Source organism: Zonotrichia leucophrys, chromosome Z (assembly GCF_028769735.1).
Source record: "Zonotrichia leucophrys gambelii isolate GWCS_2022_RI chromosome Z, RI_Zleu_2.0, whole genome shotgun sequence".
Classification (NCBI taxonomy): Eukaryota; Metazoa; Chordata; class Aves; order Passeriformes; family Passerellidae; genus Zonotrichia; species Zonotrichia leucophrys.
This window is the reverse complement of record NC_088200.1, coordinates 567342-588196: the sequence shown is the minus strand read 5'-3', so window position 1 is coordinate 588196 and position 20855 is coordinate 567342. Positions and strand designations below refer to the sequence as shown.

Genomic DNA, 20855 nt, shown 5'->3' with positions numbered 1-20855 from the left:
CTAAAGCTACTTGCCAGGGTTACACAAAACTCAATCACATAATATCAACGGCTACAAAATTATTTTTACAAACCAATTCACACAAAACTCATAACTAAACTATAATAAAACATTTTGCTAAATTTCATTTCTTTTCCAACACCTGCTGTCTGTCTGTCCCTGCACGCTGCCTGGGTTATCTGTGCAGGGCACAGGGGCAGGGACAGCGCTGCTGGGCCTCTCCTGAGGACAGCCAGCCTGCTGCACAGATGAGGGATGGCAGAGCGCAGGCCCTGCTGCTCTCCCCTGCCTCTGTGCAGTGCTGGGGTGTTTGCCATCCCCCCCTGCAGGTACGGCCAGAACACGCTCATCCAGTTTGAGGACTTTGGGAACCACAATGCTTTCCGGTTCCTGAGGAAGTACAGGGAGAAGTACTGCACCTTCAACGACGACATCCAAGGTACACCCTTTGTTTGTGTTCCTGAACATCCCTGCAGGAGCTCTTCCCAGAGCCACAGCCTGCCTTGGAGGCGTGCTCAGCTGCCCTCAGGTTTGCTCTGCTCTCACAGGGACAGCCTCAGTGGCCTTGGCAGGACTGCTGGCAGCCCAGAGAGCCACTGGGAAACCACTCACAGACCAGAAAGTGCTGTTCCTTGGAGCGGGAGAGGTGAGTCCTCGTAAGGGCCCAGAGCAGCAAGAGACATTTAAAATGTGTATTTTCTCATCGTGGGGTTTTGCCTTCTCTGAACTCCATTGCAGAGCTTTTCATATAAGGCCAGCTGAAATGCAGAAGTCCTCTGCCTAAACAGGCAGAGTATGAATGTGTGAGTGGTGTATGAAAGGTGTTTAACATTTGCAGGGACTCACATTCTTCATTTCGCTGCACGGCCTTGTACAGAGCACCAGGCACTTGTGTGTATTTGAAGGGAAACTCACCATAAAATCATGGTGTAGTGAGACCATCTTGTTGATTTTTATAGCACCGGAGGGAAGTACAGGGAGTTCTCCTCAGCAAGGTGATGGATTCAGTTTGCAGCAGGCACCAGTGACTGGTGCTGCAGTGCCAGGAGCAGCTCAGTGCATCAGCACAATTGCTCCTGTGGTGCTGACAAAATGACTTAATTATCTGAGAAGTTCTCCATCTGGGAGCAGTAATTGGCCTGCTCTGCCTCATTTCTCCTGCCAGGGAGGGGACAGGAGCCAGGCTGGGAGCACGGGGCACCCAGCACAGGTTGGTTGGGTGGCAGGAGGGCTGAGCCAGCCTGTCCATGCCAGGCTGGGCTGGCACAGCTCACAGCCCCGGGAGAGCTGTGCCAGCTGTCCTGCCTGCACGGTGCCAGGGGGCTGCCCCACACAGCTGTGTCTCAGAGCACGCTCCCCAAAGGGCTCTGTGGGCCCTCATGGCTGACCTCTCCTGTGCCCTGTCACCAACACGAGTCCTCTCACCGCCAGGCCGCCCTGGGAATCGCCAACCTCATTGTGATGGCCATGATGGAAAGGGGCGTTTCCCACGAGGAGGCCTCCAGGAGAGTGTGGATGTTTGACAAGCACGGCCTGCTGGTCCAGGTAGGGCTGGAGCACGCGTGGGATGCCCAGCACGGGTGAGCCCTGCCTTGCCTTCCCCTCATGGGGAACCTCTGCTCTCCTGCAGGGCCGGGAGCAGAAGGTGGATCCCCACCAGGAGCCGTTTGCCCACAGGGCTCCACAGGACATAGACATACCAAAGACATTTGTAGAGGCAGTGAATGTACTTCGGCCTTCAGCTATCATCGGTGAGTGAGCTTAGTTTTCTGTCATCTGGCTTTTTACTGCCTTTAATTTGTCATCAGGGTTCTGGGCAGCTCGGTGACAGCCAGCTGCATTTCTGCTGATGTAAAAAACATGGAAATAAGAGGTCAGTTTTCTACTTGAACATAGCCTGGGCTGTGGTGCTCCTTCTGAGCCTTGTGTCCTTAGTGACAGAGAGCAGCCGCAACCATCGTGTTTCCTACGTTATGGAGTTCCCTGACTGGAGTTGTGTGGGTATTTTCTGACCCTCTGCAGTCCCCTCTGTGGTCAGGCTGTGCCAGCAGCACAGCTGGAAGCAGCAGTTCCATGCTGCACATCACCAGCACCTCTGGGGTCACTGGCAGCCGTGGGTATTTACAGCTGTGGCTGTCTGCAGAGAGCAGAGAGGAGTGCAGGTGTTTCCTGCTGTGACTGCAGTTTCCCTGGCACGTGATGTATTTGGAAAAGGAGAGGGTTTTTAGGCAGTGCACAAATACATCCTAGCTGTGTGTTTGTACCTCTGGGTTTGGCTGGGGTCAGGAGCACCAGTGCCAGGTGTGCATTGCACAGCGAACACCCAGCAGGGATGAATCATCCACAGAGCACCTGGAATTCCCTCTTGTTTATCCAGCACCGTGTTCCTTGTAGTCATCAATACCAAAAAACAGGGTGAAGTAGGAGATGTTGGTGTGGAAATGTGGGTGCCAGCCAGGCAGGAGCCGTGCCTGGCTCCATCTGCAGTGCCAGAGGAGCTGTGCCTGGGGGAGGCTGAGGGCTGGCTGTCCGTGACTGTGGCTCTGTGTGTTCCCCTTTCCCCAGGCGTGGCTGGGGCAGGCCGTCTCTTCACCCCGGACGTGATCAGAGCCATGGCTTCCATCAACGAGCGGCCCATCATATTTGCCCTGAGCAACCCCACGGCCAAGGCCGAGTGCACGGCAGAGGAGGCCTACACGCTGACAGAGGTGGGTGAGCCCTGGGGCTGCCCTGCACCAGGGCTTGGATTTCTGTTCTCTCACTGCTCGGCCTCAGGGCTGTGAGAACGCAGCTCTTCCTCCCCGTCTGGCAGCAGTCAATGGGGCTGGTGGGAAAAGAGGTCTGGATTTTTAGGTAATTTTTAGCTTTTGCAAAGCTTAAAGTAGCCTGAGTCTTGTTACTGCTTTTTTTAGAGGATGACCATCGGTGCTGTTACATGGCTGCGATCAATTAACTCTTGTTTCTCACGGCTCTTTTTAATTAGTTTGTGTTTTAATGAAGCCTGTTGGCCTCGCAGCAGGGACTCAGTGCCAGCTTTGCCATGTAATGGCTGAGAGAGTCCTTGGAGCAGGGCAGGAGCTGGGCTTGCACTGGTCCTGCAGGTGCCACCAGCAGTGACCCCTGGGGCCCTATGCAGGGTGGCCCCTGTCCCCTCGTGTCCCCGGGCAGGGGTGGCCCGTGTCCCTTGTGTCCCCGGGCAGGGTGGCCCGTGTCCCCTCGTGTCCCCGGGCAGGGGTGGCCCGTGTCCCTTGTGTCCCCGGGCAGGGTGGTCCCTGTCCCCTCGTGTCCCCGGGCAGGGTGGTCCCTGTCCCCTCGTGTCCCCAGGTAGGGGTGGCCCGTGTCCCTTGTGTCCCCGGGCAGGGGTGGCCCGTGTCCCTTGTGTCCCCGGGCAGGGTGCTCCCTGTCCCCTTGTGTCCCCGGGCAGGGTGGTCCCTGTCCCCTCGTGTCCCCGGGTAGGGGTGGCCCATGTCCCTTGTGTCCCCGGGTAGGGGTGGCCCGTGTCCCTTGTGTCCCCGGGCAGGGGTGGCCCGTGTCCCCTCGTGTCCCCGGGCAGGGGTGGCCCATGTCCCTGCCACAGCCGCTGTGTCTGGCACCACCAGGTGCTGGAATGAGTCAGCCAGGAGCAAACACTCGCGGTTCTGCACCCTCCCCTGGGGCCTCTGCACCCTGCAGGGCTGGCACTCAGGGGTTTGAGATGGTTTATCCTTAATAGCTCTGCCGTTATCCCAACAGCACATCCCAGCCTTATGAAGCCAGTATTTTGTAGCTCTGTGTAGGTTTTTGTGCCACGCTGGGGGCCTCTGCAGAGAGCCCACGGGGAGGGAGGTGGGGCGGACACAGCAGGACCCTGGGGCTCTGAGCAGCTGCTGGGATCCCTGTGCTGGTGCTGGTGCTGCCCTGCAGCTCTGGGATCCCTGTGCTGGTGCTGCCCTGCAGCTCTGGGATCCCTGTGCTGGTGCTGCAGCTCTGGGATCCCTGTGCTGGTGCTGCAGCTCTGGGATCCCTGTGCTGGTGCTGGTGCTGCCCTGCAGCTCTGGGATCTCTGTGCTGGTGCTGCAGCTCTGGGATCCCTGTGCTGGTGCTGCAGCTCTGGGATCTCTGTGCTGGTGCTGCAGCTCTGGGATCTCTGTGCTGGTGCTGCAGCTCTGGGATCTCTGTGCTGGTGCTGCAGCTCTGGGATCCCTGTGCTGGTGCTGCAGCTCTGGGATCTCTGTGCTGGTGCTGCAGCTCTGGGATCCCTGTGCTGGTGCTGCCCTGCAGCTCTGGGATCCCTGTGCTGGTGCTGCAGCTCTGGGATCCCTGTGCTGGTGCTGCAGCTCTGGGATCCCTGTGCTGGTGCTGCAGCTCTGGGATCCCTGTGCTGGTGCTGCAGCTCTGGGATCCCTGTGCTGGTGCTGCAGCTCTGGGATCCCTGTGCTGGTGCTGCAGCTCTGGGATCTCTGTGCTGGTGCTGCCCTGCAGCTCTGGGATCCCTGTGCTGGTGCTGCAGCTCTGGGATCTCTGTGCTGGTGCTGCAGCTCTGGGATCTCTGTGCTGGTGCTGCCCTGAAGCTCTGGGATCCCTGTGCTGGTGCTGCAGCTCTGGGATCTCTGTGCTGGTGCTGCAGCTCTGGGATCTCTGTGCTGGTGCTGCAGCTCTGGGATCCCTGTGCTGGTGCTGCAGCTCTGGGATCCCTGTGCTGGTGCTGCCCTGCAGCTCTGGGATCTCTGTGCTGGTGCTGCAGCTCTGGGATCCCTGTGCTGGTGCTGCAGCTCTGGGATCTCTGTGCTGGTGCTGTCCTGCAGCTCTGGGATCTCTGTGCTGGTGCTGCAGCTCTGGGATCCCTGTGCTGGTGCTGCAGCTCTGGGATCTCTGTGCTGGTGCTGCAGCTCTGGGATCCCTGTGCTGGTGCTGCAGCTCTGGGATCTCTGTGCTGGTGCTGCAGCTCTGGGATCCCTGTGCTGGTGCTGCAGCTCTGGGATCTCTGTGCTGGTGCTGCAGCTCTGGGATCCCTGTGCTGGTGCTGCAGCTCTGGGATCTCTGTGCTGGTGCTGCAGCTCTGGGATCTCTGTGCTGGTGCTGCAGCTCTGGGATCTCTGTGCTGGTGCTGTCCTGCAGCTCTGGGATCTCTGTGCTGGTGCTGCAGCTCTGGGATCCCTGTGCTGGTGCTGTCCTGCAGCTCTGGGATCCCTGTGCTGGTGCTGCAGCTCTGGGATCCCTGTGCTGGTGCTGCAGCTCTGGGATCCCTGTGCTGGTGCTGCAGCTCTGGGATCCCTGTGCTGGTGCTGCCCTGCAGCTCCTGAGGGCTCTCATTCTTTTCTCTTTCTCTTGTTTTAATTCAGCCCCAAACCAAGTGAGTGGTGTGTGAAAATGGGTGGGTGGAGAGCTTTCCTGGTCTGCTGCTGCGGACTGAGCCCCTGCCTTGCGCTGCCCACGGGGCTCAGCATCTCAGACAGCCGCAGCAGTGGCAGTGTCACCCTGCCAGGGTGGCCCTCGGCTGTCCCCATGTGACACCCGGACTGTGTCCCGCACTCCCGGGGCTGTCAGCTCAGGGAATTGCTGCTCCAGGAGCCGTGCTGCAGTAGCAGCCTCTGACAAAGTCTGCATCTTATCTCTTATCAGTAGGAGCATCTGGGTTGGAAAGGCCCTCCAAGGCCATCGAGTCCAACCAGTCCCCAGCTCGGCCAAGGCCACCGCTGTCCCATGTCCCCAAGTGCCACATGCACATGGCTTTTAAACCCCTACAGGGATTTAAATGGACTCCACCACTGCCCTGGGCAGCTGGGCCACAGATGGACAGAGCTTTAGGTAAAGAAATTCTCCCTGATTAGGGATTTAGGTAAAGAAATTAGGATTTAATCTCCCTGATTACCTGATTTAGGTAAAGAAATTCTCCACCCTGAGCCTGCCCTGACTGTTCCCTCTGCTCCTGTCCCTGTTCCCTGTCTGTCCCCTCCTGTCAGGAGCTGTGCAGAGCCACAAGGGCCCCCCTGAGCCTCCTTTGCTCCAGGCTCAGCCCCTTCCCAGCTCCCTCAGCCCCTCCTGGGGCTCCATTCCCTTCCCAGCTCCGTTCCCTGCCCTGGACACGCTTGTAAATTAAGGCAGTTTAATATCTCTCAGATATCTTGCATTAACCAGAGCAGTGAGCTGGGCAGTGTTTCAGTTTATAGATTCCAGTATCTTGGATGGAAGGTAAACAGGAGATAGTTGTGCAGGCAAGACTTACAGCTAGCATAAATAAATGTAAAAGCTGCTGCCATCTCTAGCTGCAGGAGGCCAGGAGCAGAGTTAGAGGGGGAACCAGCCTGGTTTTAGGGAACCAGCCTGGTTTTTGCTTGCATTATGATGGAATACCAGCAGATGAAGAGATGCTTTAGGGCAGGAGGCAGAGGAGCTGGCCCTCACCCTGGCTGTCCCTGCCAGGGGCACAGGCTCCCCGGGTCAGCAGCTGCAAGAGCACAGTGCTGTTTGCAAAGTTGGAGCCCAGCGGAGAGGAGACATTTGTTTTTTTTCCTGTATTGGATCCATATGCTCTTTTATCATTGATTTTCCGTGCTCCCAGTTACGTGTGCATGTGGGTTATTTGGACAATTGAGCAGTGCTGGTCAGTAAATGAGCTGGTGTAGCTCTGTTCCAGTCCTTACTCATAAATTCTGCAATGTTTATGTCTCTGAACTTTGCTGCAGCCTAATGCAATCTGTCGGGCTGTCGGGGATCAGAGCTGTCCCCCCGGGTGTCCCCAGGCCTCGGGGACAGCCCCGTCCTGCCTGGGTGACATCTCAGGCTGCGCCAGAGGCAACAAAGAGACAAAGACACCGCCCTAACCTTTCGTTTTTTCCCGCTAGATGGCACCTGTAAAAGGCTGTCGATGCCCCTGTGTGTTCTCAGGGCTTCTGCTGCCGTTTAATTGCTTTGTCTTTTGGTCCTGTCCCCTCCTGCACCCTGCACAAAAAGGCTCTTGTCATGAGTATGCCCTGACACCCAAAGGCAGTTCCAGAGCCTCCAGCCTCTTTGGTAATTTGTTTTCAAACACAGTAGCCCTGAGAGCCTTAAAGGTTTTAAAATCATGTTGCTAAACCTGTTACTTAAAAGTCAAGATTTTTTTTTTTACTTTCACTGGCTTAACTGCTTGAGAAGAGGCTCATTTGTCTAGAGGGTGTGGTTCACACTCAGATAGGTATTGCTATTTTGTGCACAGTGAAATCGTTTCCAAAGGAAGGGTAAGCAAGCCACATTATTCACTGCTCTGATTGCTCACAGCAGCAGCAGTCTGACACAGCAGTTCCTCCCTCTACCCCACACCCTCCACTAAGAAAATGACCTTTTATTGTGCTCCTGCCTGCTCTGGCAGTGACCATTGCTCACGAGTCTGCAGGGTCCCTGTGGGGCAGGAAGGGGTTAACACAGCAGGGTCATGTGTCAGTCCCTGCAAGCATCGGGATGTGCCCCATGTCCCCTGCTCAGGGCAGGGTGATCAGTGCCCCATGTCATCTGCTCAGGGTGATCAGTGCCCCATGTCCCCTGCTCAGGGTGATCAGTGCCCCATGTCCCCTGTGGTCCCTGGCACTCGGAGCCCCATGTTGCCTGTTGGCCCCGAGCTCCCGGTGGCTCCAGGCTCTGTCTGTGCCCAGCTCCCCCTGGCTCCAGGCTCTGTCTGTGCCCAGCTCCCGCTGGCTCCAGGCTCTGTCCGTGCCCAGCTCCTGCTGGCTCCAGGCTCTGTCCGTGCCCAGCTCCCTCTGGCTCCAGGCTCTGTCCGTGCCCAGCTCCCGCTGGCTCCAGGCTCTGTCCGTGCCCAGCTCCCGCTGGCTCCAGGCTCTGTCCCTGCCCAGCTCCCGCTGGCTCCAGGCTCTGTCCCTGCCCAGCTCCTGCTGGCTCCAGGCTCTGTCCCTGCCCAGCTCCCGCTGGCTCCAGGCTCTGTCCCTGCCCAGCTCCTGGTGTCTCTGTGCCCCGTTCCTGGTGGCTCCAGGCTCTGTCCGTGCCCAGCTCCTGCTGGCTCTGTGCCCAGCTCCTGGTGCCTCCAGGCTCTGTCTGTGCCCAGCTCCCGCTGGCTCCAGGCTCTGTCCCTGCCCAGCTCCCGCTGGCTCCAGGCTCTGTCCCTGCCCAGCTCCCGCTGGCTCCAGGCTCTGTCCGTGCCCAGCTCCCGCTGGCTCCAGGCTCTGTCTGTGCCCAGCTCCCGCTGGCTCCAGGCTCTGTCCGTGCCCAGCTCCTGCTGGCTCCAGGCTCTGTCTGTGCCCCGCTCCTGCTGGCTCTGTGCCCAGCTCCTGCTGGCTCCAGGCTCTGTCCCTGCCCAGCTCCCGCTGGCTCCAGGCTCTGTCGGTGCCCAGCTCCTGGTGGCTCCACGCTCTGTCCGTGCCCAGCTCCTGCTGGCTCTGTGCCCCGCTCCTGGTGGCTCCAGGCTCTGTCCCTGCCCAGCTCCCGCTGGCTCCAGGCTCTGTCCGTGCCCAGCTCCTGCTGGCTCTGTGCCCCGCTCCTGGTGGCTCCAGGCTCTGTCCCTGCCCAGCTGCCCCAGTGACCCTCCCTCCCTCCCTTCCTCCTGCCAGGGCCGGTGCCTGTTTGCCAGCGGCAGCCCCTTCGAGCTGGTCACTCTGAGGGATGGCAGGACCTTCAAACCAGGCCAAGGAAACAACGCCTACATCTTCCCAGGTAATGAATGGAGCTGTCACCCTTGGGCTCCCTTGCTGCAGAGGCACGTCAGTGAAGCAGCGTGCAGATGTGGGGGTGCCAGCATTTGAGGGCATGGAGGAATGACTGGCTGGAGACAGACAATCAGTCCGGGCTGGATGTGGGGGCACATGCATCCACAGGGAGCAAACCCAGCTGGATGTGGCTGAGAGAACAGAAGGGTGCTATTAAAGGCTTTGGGAGCTGCTGCTTGTTTGGGGAGGAAAGAAGAAAATAAATGTTAATACGCACTTGCAGTTGTGTTAATAACTCTCAGAGTTAATAGTTCTTGAAGTTGTATCTGCACAAGTGGTGTAGAAAAGTAGCACTGAGGATGTTCCTGTGCCTTGCCCTTCCCTCCCTGAGCTGCAGGGCTCCAACCCTTCCAGAATCCACCTGCTGTGGCCGTGGCTGCACCCATGGGTGGCAGCAGTGAGTGCGGAGGGTGTCCCTGCCGAGGCAGGGGGTGGCACACGGTGACCTTCAACCCGAGCCACCCCATGGCTCTGCAAAGCTGCGGGAGGGTTTTCAGGGATAGCACTGGGATAAGTGGCAGCTCCTGGCATCAGGCTTGCACGTTTTAAAGTGCACATTTACGGTGAAGTGTCCCTGAGTGGCAGTGGTTTCTTGCAGGCGTGGCTCTGGCTGTGATCCTCAGCAGCGTCAGGCACATCAGCGATAAGGTTTTCCTGGAGGCTGCCAAGGTAAGCCTGGGAGCAGAGCAGGGATGGCTTGATGGGCACTCCTCTCAAACCCTGGTTAAACACAGGGGTTTCCTGTTTGGTTTCTGTTGGCTTGGCCCTCCACAGCGGGGGGAAAAAAAAAAAAGTGTTTTGACAAACAAAGTTGTTTTTTACCAAGTTACTGTGGCAGCAGGGCTGTCCCCTGCCCTGCCCTGCCCTGGGTTCTGCAGCTGGCTCTGTGGCCAGGGCTTGCTGTGGCTCTGGCATTCATCCCCCAAAGTACCAGAGCTGGTTTTGCTAAATGCTCACAGTCAGTGTGCTCAGTTCCTCAGATCCTGAATGCCTCACTCCAGGGCTTTGGGAGCACTCTGGTGCTAAGAGCACTGCAGCTTGGTTCTCTCAGGTGTTCTGGCACGTTATTAGTCACATTTAAAGTAATTAAAGTCAATAAAGTAAATAAAGTCACATTTAAAGTAAATAAAGTCACATTAGTAAATAAAAAGTGTTTGTTTCTCTGACTCAGGCATTGGCAGAGCAGTTGACAGATGAAGAGCTTGCACAAGGAAGACTTTATCCTCCGCTGTCCAATATCAGGGAAGTTTCTATTTATATTGCTGTCAAGGTGAGTGTGAAATATGAAATTGCACTGCAGTAAAAGTGGTTTATGTGTACATTAACCTGCTGAGTTGCACAGAGTGTGACCCTTGAATGTGAGTTGCTTGGGCAGCACCTGGTTCTTTGTGCTTGCAATAAGAGAAATGCATAAAAGCGTTCCCTTTGTTGGATGCTTCAGCTTGGCAGCCACGATGGACCAAAATTGGTCCCCTCTGATTCCAGAAATTCAATTTTGAGATCCCAGCTAAGGTGTGTGGGGATGTACAGACACTGAGGTGCTGAGAAGACAAAGGACTCTGCACGATTCACTGAGAATTAAGCAAAAGCAGTTTATTGTGCTTCTAAACATTGTTTATATTTACTTTTCATCTTGGTCTACACAAGATGAGAATTTGTTTGATTGGTAGCTGTGCTTTGTCCGTGCATTGTTTGTTGGTAGCTCTGTTTGTCCATGCATGGTTTGGTGGGTAGCTCTGCTTTGTCCATGCATTGTTTGGTTGGTGGCTCTGTTTGTCCATGCATGGTTTGATGGTAGCTCTGTTTGTCAATGAATGCATGGTTTCAATGGTAACTCTGCTTTGCCCATGCATTGTTTGATGGGTAGCTCTGTTTGTCCATGCATTGTTTGGTTGGTGGCTCTGTTTGTCCATGCATTGTTTGATGGGTAGCTCTGTTTGTCCATGCATGGTTTGGTTGGTAGCTCTGTTTGTCCATGCATTGTTTGATGGTAGCTCTGTTTGTCCATGCATTGTTTGATGGTAGCTGTGTTTGTCCATGCATTGTTGGATGGTAGCTGTGTTTGTCCATGCATGGTTTGATTGGTGGCTCTGTTTGTCCATGAATGCATGGTTTCAATGGTACCTCTGCTTTGCCCATGCATTGTTTGATGGGTAGCTCTGTTTGTCCATGCATGGTTTGGTTGTTATCTCTGCTTTGCCCATGCATGGTTTGATGGTAGCTGTGTTTGCCCATACATTGTTTGATGGTAGCTCTGCTTTGCCCATGCATCTAAGACTGGTATCTCTGCTTTGCCCACGAGGCAAGCAGGCATCTTTTTACTAATCCAATTGTCGGAAGCTGTGAGCATCGTTTACTCGGGCTGGCACCCCTTAGCCTGCCAGCAGCTTTCTGCCCGCTCTCTCTGCCTGCAGTCACCCTTCCATGCCCAGGATGCCCTCTGTGTGCTCCAGAGGCTGTTCCTGCGCGGTGTGCGTGTCCCGGGCTCCGAGCCGTGCTGTTCCCCTCCGCAGGTGATGGAGTTCCTGTACGCCAACAACATGGCCTTCCACTACCCCGAGCCGGCCGACAAGAGCCGCTACATCCGCTCCAAGGTGTGGAGCTACGAGTACGAGTCCTTCATGCCGGACGTGTACGACTGGCCCGAGTCCAAGGTGCACTGACCAGCGCCTCAGGCAGCGCCGCCGCTCTGCAGGGATCCCCTCCCTCCCTCCCTCCCTCCTCAGACCAACTCTAATCATGAGCTTTCACTCCTCTAATTTATTTGCGCTCCTTTTGTTGCCTTTTTTTTTTTTTTTGGTTTTTTTTTCCCCCCCTTACGCCCTGTTTTTCACCTGATTTCTCCCAAGTACCTGATAAACTGTACGGAAAAACGGCATCTGGCACAGGGATGAGAGAGCCCTCCAAAATTAATTTGAACAATAACATTGTATTTCTAGCTTAGAGCCATCACCACACCGAGGAATTCCTTTAATGGTATTTTAGCTACCTGCATTTGATGATAAACTGTAGCTCTCTCATCACTGCTGATATCCAGAATTACTTATTTTCTGCCTTTAATAATCAGTCTTCTAATTGTCCTAGTGTTGTCACGCTGCATTAGCAGTGACATCAAGGGAGACCACTTGTCTAGAAAAAACAAAAGGGCAGTTAAAGACAACTTAGAGAGTCTGATGGGCCTTGTGTTTTGTTTAATGTTTAAAGATGCCCGTGTCCAGACATCCTTGTGGCATGGGCTGCTGTTTCCTTGAGGAGCAGCAAGATGTACAAGTGTGGGGTCTGCAGCAAAGTTTGCAGCTTTGTTTTCATCACTCCATGAAATCTGTTCTCAGGAAAAATGTGAGCTAGTTCAAATTGTCCTTGGGAAGCCTGAAAATAATACTGATCACTTAGTAGCTTTTAAAAACAAAGCCATGCTGTCAAAGAATGAATTTTATTGGGTAGAGGTAGGACCTGAAGTAATTTAAGCAAATCTTTTTAAAGATTTTACTAGGAGATTTTAAGCAATGGACTGCAGAATGGTTTACCAAAGGATCTTAATTTTTTAATTTTTTTTCAAGCTTCTCTTTCATTTAAGCCAGCACCCCCTCAGGCACCTACAGCCTGATCTCTGGCTCCAAAATTGCGTTCACACAAAGAGCAGTGAACTTTGGGAAGGCGCTGCCTGCGTGGGCAAAGAAGACTGATTATATAAACACAGAAAAGAGTGGTGTGGGGAAAAAAAACTGTGGTGTTCAAGCTGTGGTAAAGTGTTGTGTGTTGGGGCTGGAAGTGCTTCACTGCTGAGTGCTGAGATGCACATGGGCAGGAGCTTGCACTTGCAAGTGAATGTGCAAAAGACACCAACACACACACACACACACACACAGAGACATAGGATGTTTTTACAAAGAGTGCTTTTTTCATCTATTTTTGCTATGCCTTGTTTGTATCGTATTTAAATTAGTGATCTTACTGAGAAAGAAATTATTTATTCAGTGTATGAATTGTTTTTTGCCTTCTGAAAGTCCAGCTCTATCCGAAGCCTGTTGTACTGTGCCAGTGGAGTTGTGCACCACTGGATTCCGGAGTGCTGGGAACACACGGCTTCCTCCCTCCTGCCAGCAGCCAGGGAGGCAGACGAGTGACAAAAACACCCAAAATGCACCGATCCCACGTCCCTTCAGGCTGATTGTTTGTTCCCAAGGGTTGCAGCTTGGGGAGGCTGCAGGGCCCTGCATTGGGCAGGGGCGGTCCCGTTCCCAGAGGGATGGAGATGCCATTCCCAAAGGGATGGAGATCCCGTTCCCAAAGGGATGGAGATGCCGTTCCCAAAGGGATGGAGATGCCATTCCCAAAGGGAGGGAGATCCCATTCCCAAAGGGATGGAGATGCCATTCCCAAAGGGATGGAGATCCCATTCCCAAAGGGATGGAGATCCCATTCCCAAAGGGATGGAGATGCCGTTCCCAAAGGGATGGAGATGCCATTCCCAAAGGGATGGAGATCCCATTCCCAAAGGGATGGAGATGCCATTCCCAAAGGGATGGAGATCCCGTTCCCAAAGGGATGGAGATGCCATTCCCAAAGGGATGGAGATCCCGTTCCCAAAGGGATGGAGATGCCATTCCCAAAGGGATGGAGATCCCGTTCCCAAAGGGATGGAGATCCCATTCCCAAAGGGATGGAGATCCCGTTCCCAAAGGGATGGAGATGCCATTCCCAGGGGGATGGAGATCCCATTCCCAAAGGGATGGAGATCCCGTTCCCAGAGGGAGGGAGATGCCATTCCCAAAGGGATGGAGATCCCATTCCCAAAGGGATGGAGATCCCGTTCCCAAAGGGATGGAGATCCCGTTCCCAAAGGGAGGGAGATGCCATTCCCAAAGGGATGGAGATCCCATTCCCAAAGGGATGGAGATCCCGTTCCCAAAGGGATGGAGATCCCGTTCCCAAAGGGATGGAGATGCCGTTCCCAAAGGGATGGAGATGCCATTCCCAGAGGGATTGAGATGCCATTCCTGTGTGCCAGGCCCTGAGCATCCCCTGCAGCTTGCCCTGTGGACATGGTGGGGTTTCCCTTCGATGCAAAGCCATTGCTTCTTTCCTGTTGGCAACAGGTAACCTGTCAGCTCACAGAGTTTTAAGTTCATTTCACTCTCTCTTTCGTCTTCTCCAGAATTAATTTTTTTTTTCCATGCATAGGATTTTAAGATACATAGATTCATGTTCAGTTTTCTTTCAGGTACAATTAATCCTTGAACTAATTGCAACCGCTAATCTTGCTGGCTAGTAAGGAACCAGTTTCCTTTTTTCATATTCTACTTAACACGATTTTTTTCTGTTTGCTGGTTTATTCAAAATATTTACTGGTCTTTATCTGTACAGAAAATTTTCTTAGACGGTATGCAAAGGGAAACAGGTGTCACCAGGATGCATTTTGTCATGTTACATAGCGTAAGTTAAAAAAATACATCACCTGAAGGACCACCAGTGTTGTAGCTTGTCACACAGCCCCCGTGACTCGCCCTCCAAATGATTTTGTCAAGGACTGTCTTCCATGTCTCCTTGGGCTATGCAGAGCCCTTCTGAGAGGATCAGCAGCTTGGTTGAGGTCAGTCTTCCAGGGTTATTCCAATCCTTGCTTCCTTAAAAGCAGTAGGAGCAGGACTGAGCCTCTGGGCAGCAACCTCTGGAGTGTTTGGGGGAGAGTAAAGGTGTCTGATGAAGCACAGCCTTTCTTTGTAAAATACCTGTGGGTTTGTTCAAAGGTTTGTGTGCTCCAGCTGCCACCCTGACATGCAGAAGGAGACAATTAAAATGTAGTGTCTGATACATTTTAAACCCCCAGTGTGAGTTGTCGGTCACGTTTGTGGACGGTGATGCATCCTGATCTTGTTGTGTTTGTTTTCCAAGCTTCAAACCAAGTGACACTTTTTTTACCTGCAGAGTGGTGTGTAACAGGTTTCCTGTGGTCGGTGCGTGTCTTCCTCTTGTACTGTTGTTTCCAGCACGCTGTTTTACGGGGATAAAGTAACTCTGTCACACTCCTCTGGTAGTACCTGCCAAGACGAACGATACACCTTTTAGTTTCTCGTTAGCAGCCCTCCCCTGCGTGGTGACTGTTCCTGTGGGAGAGTGGGGATCACTATTGTACAGCTCCCACCCAGGTTTCAGTTCGGCTGACTCCGGCCCCGGCAGTCCCGGCTGGTTTTGTTTGGCTGCAGAGGGGCACAGCTGAGCTCCTGTGCAGCTCCACAGAGCTGAGCTCCTCTGCAGTTCCACAGCGCTGAGCTCCTCTGCAGTTCCACAGCGCTGAGCTCCTCTGCAGCGCTCAGATCAGTGTGAGAGCAGCCGGGGCTGGCTGCAGAGGGGCACAGCTGAGCTCTGCTGGCATCCCACAGCGCTGAGCTCCTCTGCAGTTCCACAGAGCTGAGCTCCTCTGCCATCCCACAGCGCTGAGCTCCTCTGCAGCTCCACAGCGCTGAGCCCCTCTGCAGTTCCACAGTGCTGAGCTCCTCTGCCATCCCACAGCGCTGAGCTCCTCTGCAGTTCCACAGCGCTGAGCTCCTCTGCCATCCCACAGCGCTGAGCTCCTCTGCAGTTCCACAGAGCTGAGCTCCTCTGCCATCCCACAGCGCTGAGCTCCTCTGCAGTTCCACAGCGCTGAGCTCCTCTGCCATCCCACAGCGCTGAGCTCCTCTGCAGCTCCACAGAGCTGAGCTCCTCTGCCATCCCACAGCGCTGAGCCCCTCTGCAGCTCCACAGCGCTGAGCTCCTCTGCAGCTCCACAGCGCTGAGCTCCTCTGCCATCCCACAGCGCTGAGCTCCTCTGCCATCCCACAGCGCTGAGCTCCTCTGCAGTTCCACAGCGCTGAGCTCCTCTGCCATCCCACAGCGCTGAGCTCCTCTGCAGTTCCACAGCGCTGAGCTCCTCTGCAGTTCCACAGCGCTGAGCTCCTCTGCCATCCCACAGCGCTGAGCCCCTCTGCAGCTCCACAGCGCTGAGCTCCTCTGCCATCCCACAGCGCTGAGCTCCTCTGCAGCTCCACAGCGCTGAGCTCCTCTGCAGCTCCACAACGCTGAGCTCCTCTGCCATCCCACAGCGCTGAGCTCCTCTGCCATCCCACAGCGCTGAGCTCCTCTGCAGTTCCACAGCGCTGAGCTCCTCTGCCATCCCACAGCGCTGAGCTCCTCTGCAGTTCCACAGCGCTGAGCTCCTCTGCCATCCCACAGCGCTGAGCTCCTCTGCCATCCCTCAGCGCTGAGCTCCTCTGCAGCTCCACAGCGCTGAGCCCCTCTGCAGTTCCACAGAGCTGAGCTCCTCTGCCATCCCACAGCGCTGAGCTCCTCTGCCATCCCACAGCGCTGAGCCCCTCTGCAGCTCCACAGCGCTGAGCCCCTCTGCCATCCCACAGCGCTGAGCTCCTCTGCAGCTCCACAGAGCTGAGCTCCTCTGCCATCCCACAGCGCTGAGCTCCTCTGCCATCCCACAGCGCTGAGCCCCTCTGCAGCTCCACAGCGCTGAGCCCCTCTGCAGCTCCACAACGCTGAGCCCCTCTGCCATCCCTCAGCGCTGAGCCCCTCTGCAGCTCTCAGATCAGTGTGAGAGCAGCTGGGGCTGGCTGCAGAGGGGCACAGCTGAGCTCCTGTGCAGTTCCACAGCGCTGAGCTCCTCTGCCATCCCACAGCGCTGAGCTCCTCTGCCATCCCACAGCGCTGAGCCCCTCTGCAGCTCCACAGCGCTGAGCCCCTCTGCAGCTCTCGGGTCAGTCTGAGAGCAGCCAGGGCTGCAGTCTCACTGGATAAGCCACTGTCGTGTCTGGATGAGCCACTGTGGTTTCTGCTCTCGGGACGACCCGAGTGCTGCCCCGTTCCGTCACAGCCACGGGCAGCACAGGGAGCGGTGTTACATGGGAGGAGGAAATGCAGAGCAGAGCTCTGCTGCGCTGGCCTGGCAGCTGGATTTGGGCCAAGCCGCTGCTGAAGGCACATCCATTCTCTGCGCCTGCCCTGCCCGCTCCCTGGGACGATCCAGCACGGCTCCGAGCGCTTCCCCGTGCCTCTGGCTCTCCGTGGGGATGGCAGGACTCACCGGGGCCCCACGGGCCGTGGCTGCAGCTGGAGGAGCAGGCCCTGTCACCGTGTCCTGTCACCGAGCTGGCTGGTGGTGCTCCCAGACTGAGCTCAGCTCTCCACCTGCCGTCAGCTTCAGCTCATCCCTTCTTCAGCCAGATCCTCCCTGACGGGAATAAATATACTCTTAGGACTACTAAAGATGGCTGCCTTGTCAACAAAACAGCGAAATGACCTGCATTTATTTCTGTCTTAAACATATCTACCTTATGGAAATCAATGTGAGCCTGCTGGGGCGCTTGTAAGAACAGTTCCAGCCTGGTCTGTGCGGGGTTGGCTGTGCCTGGGAGGGTCATTGCTCAGCTGAAACTAAAACTGTATGTAAAATGTGAAGTGGTTGGGGTTTCTTCCTACTTTATAACGTTGTAACTCTATTGAAATGTGTGTTCTAGTCTTCTATTTTCTTAGTAAAATGCATTCCCTTTGCCTAAGTCGTACCTGATGTTTTTTATTCCGAGAAAAAAACAAAACAAAACTCAAAAATATTGCATCTATTCAGGACTGGGAAAATTCCCTTTGCCAAAGGGCTCTGTAAATGGTTGCATGCAATGATCTTTAAGGTGTTTTCCTAGAATCATGCAATCTAAATATAGTTTGAGTTGGAAGGGAACATAAGCGACCACTGTCCCATCCCACCCCTGCCATGTGCAGGGACAGCTCCCACTGTCCCAGGCTGCTCCCAGCCCCATCCAGCCTGGCCTGGGACACTGCCAGGGATCCAGGGGCAGCCACAGCTGCTCTGGGCACCCTGGGCCAGGGCCTGCCCACCCTCCCAGCCAGCAATTCCTCATTCCCAATGGGCCAAAATCTGTCCCTGCCCTCTGGCCCTGGGAGCCATTGCCTGGCTGCTGTCCCTGCCTGCCTTGTCCCCAGGGGCTGTGCAGCTCTCCTGGAGCCCCTGCAGGCCCTGGCAGGGGCTCTCAGGTGTCCCTGGAGCTTCTCTGGTGCAGCTGAGCAGCCCCAGCTGTGCCAGGCTGGCTCCAGAGCAGAGGGGCTCCAGCCCTGGCAGCAGCTCCGTGGCCTCCTCTGCACTGGCTGCAGCAGCTCCAGCTCCTTGTGCTGTTGGAGCCAGGGCTGGGGCAGCTCTGCAGGTGGGCTCTCACCTGAGCCCAGGGGCACAGGGGCAGGATCCCCCTGCCCTGCTGCCCACGCTGGGGATCAGCCCAGGCAGGGCTGTGCTCCTGCAGCAGTGCCAGCCCCAGCAGTGCCAGCCCCAGCAGTGCCAGCCCCAGCAGCCCCAGCAGTGCCAGCCCCAGCAGTGCCAGCCCCAGCAGTGCCAGCCCCGCAGCCCCAGCAGTGCCAGCCCCAGCAGTGCCAGCCCCAGCAATGCCAGCCCCAGCAGTGCCAGCCCCAGCAATGCCAGCCCAGCAGTGCCAGCCCCAGCAGTGCCAGCCCCAGCAGTGCCAGCCCAGCCCAGCCCAGCAGTGCCAGCCCCAGCAGTGCCAGCCCCAGCAATGCAGCCCCAGCAGTGCCAGCCCAGCAATGCCAGCCCCAGCAGTGCCAGCCCCAGCAGTGCCAGCCCCACAGCCCCAGCAATGCCAGCCCCAGCAATGCCAGCCCCAGCAGCCCCAGCAGTGCCAGCCCCAGCAGTGCCAGCCCCAGCAATGCCAGCCCCAGCAATGCCAGCCCCAGCAGCCCCAGCAGTGCCAGCCCCAGCAGTGCCAGCCCCACAGCCCCAGCAGCCCCAGCAATGCCAGCCCTAGCAGCCCCAGCAGTGCCGGCCCAGCAGTGCCAGCCCCAGCAGCCCCAGCAGTGCCAGCCCCAGCAGTGCCAGCCCAGCAGTGCCAGCCCCAGCAGTGCCAGCCCCACAGCCCCAGCAGTGCCAGCCCCAGCAGTGCCAGCCCCGCAGCCCCAGCAGTGCCAGCCCAGCAGTGCCAGCCCCAGCAGCCCCAGCAGTGCCAGCCCAGCAGTGCCAGCCCCAGCAGCCCCAGCAGTGCCAGCCCCAGCAGTGCCAGCCCCAGCAGCCCCAGCAGTGCCAGCCCCAGCAGTGCCAGCCCCACAGCCCCAGCAGTGCCAGCCCCAGCAGTGCCAGCCCCAGCAGCCCCAGCAGTGCCAGCCCTGCTGCCCTCAGCACTGCTGCCCCTCCAGCTCCTCACCAGCACACACAAACTGCCCCAAAAGGGGAGTTTGGAAAGGAAAAGGTGTTTCAGAACTAGAATGTTGCACCTTCCTGCCTCCGTGGTGTTGAGCTACCGTTTGAGTGCAGAACAGAACGGAAAAAGGTGTGCAAAGTACCTCATCCCCTGGAAAATGCAATGTATTTTTGCCGAATACAAGGGGATTTTGGCAAGGTGCTGTCACAGCCACTCTAATAAGAACCAAGAATAACGGGAATTTTAAAAATTTGTTATATTGCCTGGGCTGATCGCTCAGCGAGGGCAACAGGGCAGGGGGTTCAGGCTGGGGCAGGCCCAGCTCTCATCCACAGCACCCCCAGCTCCTTCTCCCAGGGCTGCTCCCTGTGCTCACCCCCAGCCGGGGTTTATCCCGGGGTTGCCCTGACCCGGGGCAGCTCCAGCACTCGTTCTTTCCGACACTCTCGGTTCCAGGGCGCGATCCGCCCCCGCTCCCTCAGCGGCAGGGCGGGCTCTCCTCACGGCCCGCCCGCCCCGCCTGGCGCCGCCCGCGAGGTAAGGCCGGAACCGGGCCGGGAGCGGCCATGGGCTGGAACCGGGACAGGGTCCGGGCTGGAACCGGGGCTGGGCCGGGGCTGGGGCGGGTCGGGAGCGAGGCCGGGCCCCCCAGGCCAGCCCGGTGTCCCCGTGCCTGCCCCGGCCCCACCGCGTGCCCCGAGCCCCGAGCCCGGGCCGGGAGCGCGGGCGGAGCCGGGAGCGGCTGAGGGGAGCTCGGCCCGGGGTGCCGAAAGGAGAGCTCGGAGCTCTGCCAGGGGCTCCAGGAGAGCTGCACAGCCCCTGGGGACAAGGCAGGCAGGGACAGCAGCCAGGCAATGGCTCCCAGGGCCAGAGGGCAGGGACAGATTTTGGCCCATTGGGAATGAGGAATTGCTGGCTGGGAGGGTGGGCAGGCCCTGGCCCAGGGTGCCCAGAGCAGCTGTGGCTGCCCCTGGATCCCTGGCAGTGTCCCAGGCCAGGCTGGATGGGGCTTGGAGCAGCCTGGGACAGTGGGAGCTGTCCCTGCCCATGGCAGGCAGTACACGTATTTTCAATACAAATATTTTCAAGTATTTCCTTCCAGCCCAAACCATTCAATTCTTGTACGATCCCATGATTTTACACGGAGGAAAAGGAAAATACAAATATTTGCATTTGCAAATCTGCGTCTCTGCGCTGCCCGCTCCTGAAATCCAGGAATTGTGTTTAAATGCCAGCAGAGACTGCTCAGAGAAACTCATCCTGAAACGCTCCTAGAGGGAACGCCCACACAGGGAAACTCAACATTTAAACAGAGCTCAGAGGAAATAAATAATTTATTCATTCATTTATTGGGTGAGGTTAGAGCTGTTCCAGCTGGATGGGGCTGTTTTCTCTGGGAATCCACACAGGATTTGTGTTTGGGCTGTGTGTTTGCAATCTTCCAGGACATAAGAAGGAAATCTCTGCTTTTAAACAATGCGTTGTCTGAAAGTCATATCCTGCTCTAGGCAGGTTTTACTTATACGTTTTAAGGGAAAGGGAATTTTATCCTCACACCGATCTGTGGAGGGAGGATGCCTTAACTTAAAACTAAAATGTTTGTTGTTTTCCCTGCACAAATACATCAAATCACAGAATACCCTGAGCTGGAAGGGACCCCAAGGATCGTCCATTCCATCTCCAGCCCTGCACAGACCCCCAGCAATCCCACCCTGGGCATCCCTGAGATCATTGTCCAAAGGCTCCTGGAGCTCTGGCAGCCTCGGGGCTGTGCCCATCCCTGGGGAGCCTGGGCAGTGCCAGCACCCTCTGGGGGAGAGCCTTTCCCTGATACCCAACCTAACCCTCCCCTGGCACAGCTCCAGCTGGCCCTGGGTGCTGTTCCTGTCCCAGAGCCTGGCACATGTGTTCTGTGTTTGAACAGGTGACTGCTCTGTGCTCTGTGTTTGAACAGGTGACTGCTCTGTGTTCT

General features: G+C 56.4%; 1 protein-coding gene across 1 annotated transcript in view; it reads left to right on the top strand.

Moving 5' to 3' along the window:
• Positions 1 to 17212, top strand: part of ME2 (malic enzyme 2) — a 38580-nt gene extending 21368 nt beyond the window's left edge. The window contains exons 4-12 of the mRNA XM_064735918.1: positions 330 to 439; positions 549 to 646; positions 1432 to 1545; positions 1631 to 1751; positions 2566 to 2708; positions 8520 to 8622; positions 9274 to 9344; positions 9847 to 9945; positions 11189 to 17212. Of these exons, the coding sequence (XP_064591988.1) occupies positions 330 to 439; positions 549 to 646; positions 1432 to 1545; positions 1631 to 1751; positions 2566 to 2708; positions 8520 to 8622; positions 9274 to 9344; positions 9847 to 9945; positions 11189 to 11338 (1009 nt within the window). The 3' untranslated portion in view covers positions 11339 to 17212. The remainder of the gene's footprint in view (positions 1 to 329; positions 440 to 548; positions 647 to 1431; positions 1546 to 1630; positions 1752 to 2565; positions 2709 to 8519; positions 8623 to 9273; positions 9345 to 9846; positions 9946 to 11188) is intronic.
• Positions 17213 to 20855: the final 3643 nt, after the last annotated feature.